Below are 13,000 nucleotides of genomic sequence, written 5' to 3' on the forward strand. Positions count from 1 at the left end.
AGCTCAATTTTTCCTATATTGAACATAGAAATAAATAATTAATTAATGCCTTCTTTGGTTCTCATAACACTTTCCAAAGCAGCTAGGTTAAGAAGCTGAGAATCAGTTCTACCTGACTGCCATTTGACTCCACTGTTCCTCACTCCAAAAATAATGCTTTTGCTCTGCCTTACACACTTTGCAGCCCTCCCCCTCCTCCCAAAATATCTATGGTGTATATAAATCACTCTAAGAGATGTGGTGTTTGATCACCTTCTAACTCTAGTGAGTCTTGTATATGTGTGTTATGAATCTAAGTCCTGGCTTCCTGATTAGTAACATCAGCTTATGAGAACAAGAATTTACATACTTTTATTTTTCTTGTATTCCTCTCAGTACTGGTACAATGCTGGTCATGGTAATTTATCAGTACATAGCTGCTCTTAATTTATTGAATGTTTCTGATAGTTCCATCTGTGTTTGTTAAATGAAGATTATAAGAAATACAATAGACCTTAACTCTTAATTAATCTGTAAATAATTAACATTTATATCAACCTATTTTTCCTCCATACAGCAAGAACCATGCATTATTTGTTATCATCAACACAATCCTGGGCATATAGAAGACACCTCTATGTAATGAGTGGTTCTTTCTTATCTACTCTTCCTAATATTGGGCCATCAATTTTTAGTTTGCCAGGCAAATGAGAATTGCACCCTTGAGATTAGACCTAAACACATTAGCTACTCATTTTGGAATATTGAAAGCTAACATTGAAATAAATTGAAGAAACGTCATTTGTTTAAAAAAAGGAGAGGGTTATGTTTACAAATCTGAAGGCCTTATGCAACAGCTACAGCTTGCTGACTGCTATAATATGATTGTAATTTCCCCTAGTTGTATGGTCTGGGTATTAAATCATTAATGGCACAAATATCTGTATCTCAGTTTCCTGACAACCAAAATAGCCTACTAATTACACTACATCCCTGCAGCAGCACGCCTTTTCTAGAAAAGATTTATAAATATTTATCATTTGGGAGGGAGTGGGAAGGATAGAGTTGTCATTGCTGCTTGACTATTGTCCTAAATATCTGAGAACAGAAGAAAAAAAGAGTTCCTTATTCAGTTTTGATTAATAATGAACATGTGAGTGAGTTCATTATCCTTAATTCAGTCATAATTCGTGTGGCACATTGCTAATGAAAAATTGCATAATTGGATACAGAAAGACATTTTCAAAACAAAAAATCTCAAAGTCTTTTCCTTTTTTTTTTTTCTGGCTACTAACTCACAACACCTGCCTAGCACTGCAAATGATGGTAATTATGTAGAATTTGGGGAATCAAAGGGAACCCAAAAGACCATTTAGTCCATTTCCCTGTCCAGGCAGGACAACATCTAAATCACACTACAAAGAAAAGGCGGTGTTAAAAGAATTCTCTTATTTTGAGTGTGTCTCACAAACTATTCACCAGTAAGATCCCTTTCCCCCAAGGAACTTCTCCAAATTATTGCTTTTTTAAAATATAGAATAAATATATTCTCTTTCCCTTGTCCCCAGAATTGGTAGGTTGGAAGAAGGAAGGAAAGAAAGAAGAGAGAAAGGGAAGGAGGAAAAGAGAAATGGACAGATGAAGGAAGGGAGGGACTTGCCCAGAAGTGACAGCTAGTCTGCTCCTGGACCCATGAACTATGGAAAATTCTCAGGTGGCCCTGATGTGGTCCAGCTGGCCCTGAATTCTCATATTCAGCTAACATTCCATTTCTGTGTATACAGCCAAAGACCAAAATTAGCATTGTTGGAAGCTTCATGTATGTTGGCTTATATTGAGTTTATAATTTTTTTATTGGGGGACAATTAACAGCATTAGTTTCAGGCATACAACATAATGGTTTGATATTTGTATATATGCAAAATGGTCACCCAGTTGATCTAGTTTCCTCCTATCAGCATATAAAGGTATGAAATATACAATATTGTTGACTATTGTCACCATTCTGTATATTACATCTCCATGACTTATTTATCTTAGAAGTGTGTACCTTTTGACCTCCTTTTCCCATTTCAACTTTCTCCCAAACCCCCTCCCCACTGGTAACCAAGCTAGTCTTTTAATTTATTAGTTTTGTTTCTTCATTTTTTTTATTGTACATATAAGCAAAATCATATGGTATTTGTCTGTCTGACTTATTGCATAAGCATAATGACCTCTAGTCTACACATGTTGTCACAAAAGGCAAAATTTCATTCTCTATGAGTAGTATTTCACTGTGTGTGTGTGTGTATGTGTGTGTGTATATATACATCTTCTTTATCCATTTGTCCATAAATTGTACACTTGGGATGTTTTCCATATCTTGGCTATGTAAATAATGTTGCAATGAACATAAGGGTGCAAAATGTCTTTTCAAATCAGTATTCTCATTTTCTTCAGATAAAGACCCAGAAGTGGAATTGCTGGATCATATGATGGTTCTATTTTCAGTTTAGGATCCTCCACAGTGTTTTCCATAGTGGCTTATACCAATTGACATTGCCACCAACAGTGCACAAGCTTTCCTTTTTCTCCACATTCTTGCCAACATTTTATATTTCTTGTCTTTTTGATAATAGCCATTTTCACAAGCATGAGATACCTCATTGTGGTTTTGGTTTGCATTTCCCTGCTGATTAGTGATGTTGAGCACCTCACCTATTATTCATCTGTATATTCTTTAGAAAAACATGTATTCAGAACCTATGCCCATTTTTTTTTGTTGTTGTTATTCAGTGTATGAGTCCTTTATATATTTTGGATGTTAATACCTCATCATATGTATTATTTGCAAATATCTTCTCCCATTCAGTTAATTTTTTATTTAGTTGATGGTTTCCTTTGCTGTGCAGAACCTTTTTATTTTCATGTAGTACCATTTGTTTATTTTGTTCACTTCGTACCATTGCCTTTAGAGTCAGATCCAAAAAAAAAAAAAAAAATGTTGCCAAGACCTGTGTCAAAGAGCTTTCTGCCAATGTTTTCGTCTTGGAGTTTTATGTTTTTTAATCTTATTTTCCAAGTTTTTAATTCATCTTGAGTTAATTTTTGTATATGGTAGAAGACAGTAGTCCAATTTACTTATTTCACATGCCTCTGTCCAGTTCTTTCAACACCATTCCTTGAAGAGACTGTCCTTCCCCCCCATTGTCTATTCCTGCCTCTTTTGTTGTAAATTAATTGAACATATAGGCATGGGTTTATTTCAGAGCTCTTTATTCTGTTCCATTAATCTATATGTCTGTTTTTATGCCAATACTATACTGTTTTGCTTACTATAGCTTTGCTATATAGTTTGAAATCAGGGAGCATGAGGGCTCCAGCTTTGTTCTTTTTACTCCAGATTGCTTTAGCTATTTAGGATCTTTTGTAGTTCCATATAAATTTTAGAATTGTTCTATTTCTGTGAAAAATGTCATTGCTCTTTTGTTAGGGATTATATCAAATCTATAGATTGTTTTGGGTAATATGACATTTGCACAATATTAATTCTTCCAGTCCATGAGCATGGCATATCTTTCCATTTATTTGCGTCTTCTACAATATCTCTCATCAATTTCTTATAGTTTTCACTTTGTAAGTCTTTTACCTCTTACCCCTATTTATTCCTAGATACTTTATTCTTTTTGGTGGACTTGTAAATTGAATTGTTTTCTTGATTTCTCTAATAGTTTGTTGCTAGAGTACAAGAACACAAAACATTTTTGTGTATTGATTTTGTATCCTGCCACTTTACTGAATTTGTTGGTTGTAAGTTTTTTGGTGGATTCTTTATGGGTTTTTTTTGTTTCGTTTTGATTTTAATTTTTTTTTTTTTTTTTAGAAAGAGGGCACTAGTAGGGAAGGGGCAGAGAGAGAGGGAGACAGAGGATCCCAAGTATGCTCAGCACAGAGTGCAGTGAGCCTGATGCAGGGCTGGAACTCAAAAACTGTGAGATCATGACCTGAGTCAAAGTCAGGCGCTCAACTGACTGAGCCACCAGGCACCTCTTTACAGTTTTTTACTCATAATTTTATGTTTTTTTTTCCAATGTGGATGTTGTTTATTTCCTTTTCTTACCTAATTGCTTCAGCTAGGACTTCTAATAGTGTATTGAATAAAAGTGGCAAGAGTGGGCATCTTTGTCTTGTTCTTGATCTTAGAGGAAAAGCTGTTAGCTTTTCACCACCAAGTGTAATGTTGGCTGTGGGTTTGACATATATAGCCTTTATTATGTTGTGGTATATTCATTCTATAACCACTTTGTTAAGAGTTTTTATTATGAAATGATGTTGAATTTTTTTAGATGTTTTTTTCTGCATCCATTGAAGTGATTATATAATTTTTATCCTTCATTTCATTAATGTGGTGTATAACATTGTTTGATTTGCAGACATTGAACCATCTGTGTCTCTGGAATAAAGCACACTTGATCATGGTATATGAATGATCTTTTTAATGTATTGCTGAAAATTCATATCGCTAATATTTTGTTGAGGGTTTTTACATCTGTGTTCATCAGGGATAATAGCCTGTAATTTCCTTTTATGTGGCATCCTTTTCTAGTTTTGGTATCAGGGTAATACTGGCCTCATGAGTTTGGAAGTGCTCCTTCTTTTTCAATTTTTTGGAAGAGTTTGAGAAGGATTGGTATTAAATCTTCTTTGATTACTTGATAGAATTTACCAGTAAAGCCATCTGGTCCTGGACTTTTGTTTGTTGGGAGGTTTTTGATTACTGATTCAATCTCCTTGCTAGTAATCAGTCTATTCATTTTCTATTTCTTCATGATTCAGTCTTGGAAAATTGTCTGTTTCTAGGAATTTTTTCATTTATTTTAGGCTGTCCAATTTTGTTACATTTGTTATGTCCAATTTGGCATATAATTGTTCATAGTAATCTCTTATGATCTTTTTTTATATTAGTTATAACATCTCCTCTTTTATTTCTGATTTTATTTATTTGAACCCTTTCTCTTTTTTTCTTAGAACAAGCTCTTTGTTTCATTGGTTTTACTATTGTCTTTTTTAATCTCTATTTCATTTATTTACACTCTGATCTTTATTTCCTTCTTTCTGCTAACTTTGGGCTTTGTTCTTTTTCTAATTCCTTAAGGTGTAAAGTTAGAATGTTTGAGATATTTCTTGTTTCTTGAGGTAGGTCTGTATCCCTGTGAACTTCACTCTTAGAACTGCATTTACTGTATCACATAAATTATGTTTTATTTTAATTTTTGTCTCAAGGTATTTTATTTCTTTGATGTCATTTTTGTGACTGATTTTCCGTTTCATACAATTGTGTTCTAAAAAAATGATTTCAGTCTTCTTAAATTTATTGAGACTTGTTTTGTGGCCTAACAAATAACCTATCCTGGAGAATGTTCCATGAGCACTTGAGAAGAATGGGTATTCTGCATGTATCTATTAAATCCATCTTTAATGGGTCATTTGAGGCAGATGTTTGACTTTCTTTCTGCATGATCTATCATTAATATAAGTGAGGTGTTATAGTCCCCTAGTATAATTGTATCATTATCAATTTCTCCCTTTAGGTCTGTGGTAATATATGCTTTATTTATTTACATGCTTCTAGGTTGGGTGCATAGATACAAATTTATATCTTCTTTTGGATTGACCCCTTTATCATTATGTAATGCCCATTGTGTTTTATTAGTCTTTGTTTTAAAGTTGATTTTGTCTGACTTAAGTATAGCTACCGCAGTTTTTTTCGTGGTTTCCATTTGCGTGAAACTTTTTTCATCCCTTCACTTTTAGTCTGTGTGTCCTTAAAACAGAGGTGAGTCTCTTATAGGCAGCATAAATGTGTCTTGTTTTTTTATCCATTCAGCCACTCTGTCTTTTGGTGGAAGAATTTAGTCTATTTACATTTAAAGTCATTACAGATAGGTATGTACTTAATTGCCATTTTATAATTTGTTTTCTGCCTGTTTTTATAGTTCTTCTCTGTTCCCTTTGTCTTCTCTTGCTCCCTTACCTTGTGGTTTGATGCTTGTCTTTAATTTTACGTATCTACTATAGGTTTTAGCTTTGTTGTTACCATGAGACTTACACGTATCAGCCTATATATGTGCCAGTCTACATTAATAGCAAGTTAAGTTTGCACACATTCTAAAATTCTACATTTTAACTGCCTCCCCCTGACATTTGATGTTTTTGATGTTACATTTCACATTTGTGTGTGTATGTATTCCATAACTAATTGCTGTAGTCATTATTTTTACTATTTTTGTATTCTTGGTTGGGATTTTTGCTTTCAGCACTTTGAAATGTTGTTTCACTTGATGTTGTCCTATAGGTCCCTTAAGCTATCTTCACTTTTTGATTTTTTTATGTGTGGTTCTCTGTTTGGTTGAGTTGTACTGCTGGATACAGTAGCTCTTCACAACTAAAGCAGCATGGGCCTCAGACCTAAAGGGTGTCCACACATTTGTGAACAATGGCAAGAACCACAGTACAATTGGGAATACCATGGGAGGCCAGAGGAGATGAATAAGAAAGCCAACCTTATTATTACCCAGTAATAGAACCTCTCAGAAATTCAATCAGTCATATATTGGCAATAATACAGTGAAATTAGAGTCTAGACATTGTGACAAAGTCTTAAACTCATCATTTTAGTTCATGGATCCATGGTGCTTGATCTTCAAAATATAAATGGAAAACCCCATCTGTTCCAAACATAATGAAATCCCTGTTTTCAAAGCAAATGAGCAAATACCTTGATACCTTGAATTTTTTTAGGACTGAACTAATTGAACTTTGTCAAACTAATGATTCCCAGAAAGCTCCTTTAAGACACAGCCTTTGTCTAAGATGGATAAATCCTTGCTGTGGCTTGATTCAGCAGAATTCACATCAGTGAACCTTTCAATCAGTGATTGATTATTCAGGTCACTGTAGTGCCCTGAAATGTTCAACCATTCCCTATTGCCTACAAAGTAAATTCCAAATTGAGTGCCCTGGAATACATTGTCCCTTATGATCTGGCTTTCAGTTCACCTTCTACCTATTTATTCTGTTCTTTTTCATTCCAACTAAAATAAATTGTTCTCAGAGTGGTCCTATTTGCATGGTCTGTGGATTTTTACTTCTCAGTATGCATGCCTGTTCAGCCACCCAACCTCCAATCACACGTCTTTATGACCAAGCTCATCCTTCTATGACAATTCTAATGTCACTTTTCTCAGAAAGGTTTATATGCTTTCCATAAAAGGAAGCCTTATCTCCACCCTTATCTGTCCTCCTTCCACACTTTTCCTAGATTATAGACACAGATATAACTATATATTTTATACCTTCATTTAACTATAAACACCTTATGGTAAGTATTATTATATATAGTAACCATTTACTAAATACTGGGTGTTATGCTAGGCCCCTTAACTTTTTTGTTTTTGCAACCCCACTATATAGGTAATCTGCACATGTTGCCAATTTCTTTGGCCCACAATACAAAGTATATCTCTGTTCTGCCAACGTTAAAGTTGAGGTTCATGGAAACCAAGTCAATTACTCAGAATTACCTTCATATGAAACAGAACAACTGGAATTTGGATCTGCGCATGTCAGGCTTTAAATCTTATGCTTCCTAGTGAACCATGTTGGTTTTCCATCTTTATTCTCCCTAGTGTCTAATATGATGCCCAGCACAGAGCAGCTGATAAATATTAGTTGAAGGGAGCAAGGAAGGAGGGGGAAGGGAAGAGTTACAAGACTATACACTTCATAATACTTTAGGATAATAGACTAAATCAGAATTAATCCCGTGCACATATCCTAAAGGTTAAAATTTTATCATGTCTTAACAAGTAGCTATTTTCTTGTATGTCCTCATGATTAAGGCTAATAAGTGTTAAAAACTGTCTAACGTATTGAAGGGTATAATTTAATTTCTAGTTATGATAAATATTTCTATAGTTTGTCTCTTCTGTTGATCTATACTTGAGAATGATTTTTAATATAGTCAGGGGAACCCAGATAATCATTCCAGTACCTGTTTTATGTTCTCCCTGCTAATTAATTACAGTAAGTTGAAGGCTAGAATTTAGGGTAGAAGGGGGAGGAATAAAGGACACATTCAACAATTATAGCTGGTTAAGTGTTGTAGTCTAACTTGGTCTAAAGAGAATTCAGTCATGATTTCCTTCTTGTTCTTTGATGTTATTCAGCTTAGTCTATCACATTCAAATTCCCTCATTTTACAGAAAGATTTAAATAACACTATGTAAAATAAGTTCACTGCTAAATCTTAGCAAAATATCAGGCTATAGAAACTTTGAATAATGTCTATTCATATTTATTGAGCCCCTACAACATGGAAGGTCTGAGTGGAGTCATAATTAAGCAGATCTTAAATCTTAGGTAGTAAGAGGGTGTGTACTATGAAACATAATGAAGGCTGGCCTGTGGACATTATTTAAAACCCCTTATATTGCTGGATATATTTTCCAAAAATCTGTACTCTTTGAAGGGAAGAATGATTTTTGCTAAATTAGTGTGCTACCCAAATATATAGAAAGTTGTGGGGAACTTACAGCAGGGAAGAAAATAGATTACACAAGGGACACAGTAGCATTTTAATATTCTAAAAAAGGATAATTTCTTGAATTTGGATCTGTATGTAACTAAGCAAAGTTAATGAAATTCAGTTATGGCCAGTTTGGGGACTGTTTTTCGTATTACATAATACGCCCCATTACATATCCTCAAATTTTGTTTATCTCACCAAAGCTTCAGCCAAAATACTTAATTTTTCTACATCTAAATGTTTATTTATTTTGAGATAAAGAGGAAGAGAGAGAATCCCAAGCAGGCTCCGTGCTGATAGCACAGAGCCCTATATGGGGCCTGATCCCATGAACCGTGAGATCATGACCTGAGCCAAAATCAAAAGTTGGACGCTAAACCAACTGAGCCACCCAGGCACCCCAGATTTTCTACATTTAGTCTTAACACTAACGCTCCCTCCTAGCTGAGTATAGAGCTATACTGACATCTCACAAGACACTGAAAACAAAACATCATCTACTTTGCCTTCCAAAAATGATTCCATTCCTTTGATTAGTGGAAAATTTTAGAATAACATAAAGAAGGTGTTCATCAGTTTGTTCAATGAAAGAAAACTAAAATCAAAACCATTTCCTGCAGCTGGCCACAATTTCAAATCATCTCTGAATCATACAAACTGGATTAAGGTCACAAGCATGCTGTCTTCCTGGGAACTTCAACAAGTGGCAATCCTTGTCATCAGATAAATGACTTTCCTCTCCTCTCTTCTCAACAGGAAAACCCAGCACCAAACAAGAATCCATGGGACACTTTCAAAAACCCCAGTGAATACCAACATTACACCACAATCAATGTCTTAGATACAGAGGCAAAGGACGCTTTGGAACTGAGGCCAGCAGAGTGGGAGAAGTGTCTGAATTTGCCTCTGGACGTGCAGGAGGGTGACTTTCAAACAGAAGTTTAACAAAGTCAAAATGGACTGAGGTGGACATAAAAAAATTTCTTGCACTGACACTTAAGACTTGGGAAGCCTGACATTTCTATCTGGACAGTGTGACTATGCTCTGTCAGGACCTTCATGTGCCAAGTGTCAGTGGTGTTTGCGTGTGGGAACTTCTCACTAGTGAGGCTAGTGGAGAGAGGACCAGGTGTACAGTTCTGACCATCCTGTGTTGTAAGTACCCGTGGAATGGATTTGTAAGGTAATCTTTATAGATAAACCTCAAGCAACGATTCATGTTGTGACCGCTTCATATGGTTTAGTTTTCAAAAAACTTCACCATGAAGCACAATGTATATATTTATGCAGTTTTTAAAGTTTATAACAGTCTGTTTGGCCATTACTACACTTTTTACTTTATAATATAAAAGCAAAGTTTTTGTCATTAAATGAATGTTTGTTGAGCTACATTCTTCATTGCTTTAAATGCAATAAAGTAATAATCTCACTTTTATATGAATAATATATTTCACATCTTTATTATTGCAGTTTTCTCTAGAAAGCTCTGAGTAGCTTTCTCTGCTGCAACTGTGTATAAAATATTTAAAATGTTGTATGGTGTAAATAAACTTTTGTCTACATATCAGTTTTTTAGTGCATTTTATTTTGGATTTGTTGAACAGAAATTTACATCTTTATAAAATTTTTTTTTCAATACAGATACTGAAAATGTATTCACAGTTTTAATAGCATACCGTTATTACTCCTTTGAGGCTAATGATTTCTCAAATGTAATAGTAGGTTTGTATAGTGCTTCTGTATTTTCTACTCAAACATCCTTTGGAACAATGTACCATGTAAATGGGGCTTGTCAGAAATCTGCCATCATACTCTTACCTAAATATTATGTTTTTTTCTATATTTTTGTGGCAAAAAGACAACTACTGGTAGGACACAGTACGTTGCCATACAAAACATAATACAGGGAAAATGTTTATTAGAAGTAATGAAGTCCATTGCATGTTTCACAAAAGAAACTACTTGTACGATAGTTCTTCATAGCATACACAAAAAATGAACTTATTCAGGACTTTAAAAAAATCTTATCTGTATATTCTCTAGTGGAAGGAAAAGGGGTGTGGATGTGTTTGGTAGACGCTTTATCTCTGGTTGAAAAGTGGGAAGTCTGAGGTGAGCTGACTACAAAAGGGCCCCCAGTGTCCTCTGTTGTGGAAAGCCACACCGGTGATGTCTCCTGCTTTCTCAAAGTCTCATGAAAGGAAACATGGCACAAAGGATTTCAGCAATTTTGCCATCCTTTTAACGGATGATGAGATTGTGACTTCCAGGCTGAGGAACTATAGGGAGTGGAAAGGAGATCGGGGTCTTCAAACTTCCGAGAATGTTTATTTAGATTAGTTTGTCGTTAAACCTAAGCTGCATGGTCTTCTGTGGTCTGTCAGAAACCCAAGTGAGCTGGCTCCGGCTACCCATGACCTGGGGGACCCGGCCCTGAAGGCCATGAGTCCAGGCAGAGACAAAGGTGCTTCAACACTCAAGTGCACCACTAAGCTAGAGCCTTAAAAATGCCCAGCTCAGGCTGAATTCCTGTCAGATACTTATAATGTTCTCAATGTAAAGATGTTAAAAATATATTTTTAACCATATTTTAAAAAATAAAAGCAACATCAGAATATAACATAAGGAGTGATTTTTCTATAGAATAAACTTCATGCCAATTATAATGTTATTGTAATATTAAATGCTTATTAAATTTATAAGATGACTTTCTGGTGATAGAAATATTTAGTCAATTTCTCATTCTCTTCCTATATTCATGTGTCTATAAATACACATATATATATACATATATGTATATGTACAGACCTATGTGTAGGTGTAGATATACGTATGTGTACTCAGGCTTAGCTCCATCTCAGTGACCCATTGAGTGAATGAAAACCATGTAGGCAGTTTCCCATTTCAAACTGTAAGATCTTGATTGGAAAAAACCCTTAATAAGCATATATTTGAAAACATAAATTCTGTGTTTAAAAAACAAATTCAATATATTAGACTAATATTTCCTGTAAAGCTACAACAGTCACTGCCATAAAATGAAATCTTATATTTTTTTCACTTCTATTTTTCTCCAGTTCTAGTAACTCAATATTACTGTATGAAAATTAACCAGAAATTGCATACTTGAAAATGTTAGGGTAACTTATTTGTTACTCTAAGAGAGATGCCAAGTTGTAGTGGTGCTTTTTGTTTGTTTTTTAATCTAGAAGGGAAAAAGTACAGGCAGGTCAATAAGTATCAAGTAATCTTAATTTTAAGGAAGCTCTCTTTTGAGTCTACTCCTTCTAAGTTTCCACTGCACACGTACATCTGCGTCCTCTGCCAAAACTGCCTCGCAGCCGTCCCCTTAGACAGCCCTGGGCCATTCCCTCTGAGTCCTGAGCCCACTGTACTCTTGACCTGCCAAGATCTTTGGGCCCTTGGAGAGGTAGCCCTTCCCCTTCCCCCACATCCTCATTTTTTCTATGCTTCAAGGTACACCTCATATTTCATCCTTGTGAAAGTTCTCATGATTCTCCAAGCTAAAAATAATTTCTCCTGTTAACTCTTATGGCAATGCTTCTGTACCTCTCTTAGAACTTTTAAAGAAACTTCTACCTTGTTATTTAAACACATTTCTGATATCCTCTGGTGGACTGTAAGTGCCTAGAGGGCAGGATTCATGTCTGATCCATTTTTGTATCTCTTAAGGGACCTAGCACAATAATGTTCACACAATAAATGTCTGTTGAATTGTTGGCGGAGTTTATTTTAGCATTGCTTCCAGTCATGCATTCACAGCAAGTTGCTCATCCAAAAGTGTTTACTGAATAACTATGACGTGTTTGCCTCTATGCTAGATGGAAGAATATAGGGCCTCTGTTTTAGGTAGCTCACAATCTACTAAAGATGGAAAATACAAATGTGAAAGTAAAAATATTTCAACATTAAAAGCTCTTATTACCCTATACTGTCTTTTTGCCCTTAAGATTGTCACATGAAGATGGAGTTAATTATTCTATAGAAACAGACTCAGAAGAGGTTAAGCAACATAAGATCACCATAAGTAAATAACACACATAGTGTTAGAGCCCACATCCTCTTTCTTCTACTCTGGGGTCATTCTCATGGTACCATGAAGTTTCTACTGTTCCTCCTAGATTATTAAGTCCCCAAATCAAATAACCACAAATTCCATGGAGATGTTCTTCAGGCTGGTAGTAGAGGCATAAAACAGAAAACATGCATCATCAGCTGCCATGGGGGCAGTGAGGCCAGTAGCTAATTGTAGCAGAAAAGCATGGCTAAGTAAAATAGCAGGCGATCTTAAATAGATTTGGTTCTATAGTCCATTGTGTGGTTCTATTGCACCCACTTTACCTTGCAAATCCTCTTCAAATGTAGTTGTTGTTTCACTAGTTTGGTGATTACTTGCACATATGCAACAGGAGACAGAAGAGAGAGGCCAAC

General features: G+C 35.2%; 1 protein-coding gene across 3 annotated transcripts in view; it reads left to right on the forward strand.

The window, feature by feature from the left end:
• ADGRB3 (adhesion G protein-coupled receptor B3) overlaps nt 1–12,288 on the forward strand; it is a 743,632-nt gene extending 731,344 nt beyond the window's left edge. For all 3 annotated transcript variants that reach the window (XM_040473868.1, XM_040473867.1, XM_040473869.1), the window contains one exon: nt 9,305–12,288. In XM_040473868.1, the coding sequence (XP_040329802.1) occupies nt 9,305–9,493 (189 nt within the window). In that variant the 3' untranslated portion in view covers nt 9,494–12,288. The remainder of the gene's footprint in view (nt 1–9,304) is intronic.
• Nucleotides 12,289–13,000: the final 712 nt, after the last annotated feature.

The sequence above is a fragment of the Herpailurus yagouaroundi genome, unplaced genomic scaffold (genome assembly GCF_014898765.1).
Source record: "Herpailurus yagouaroundi ecotype Mexico unplaced genomic scaffold, PumYag 139, whole genome shotgun sequence".
NCBI lineage: Eukaryota > Metazoa > Chordata > Mammalia > Carnivora > Felidae > Herpailurus > Herpailurus yagouaroundi.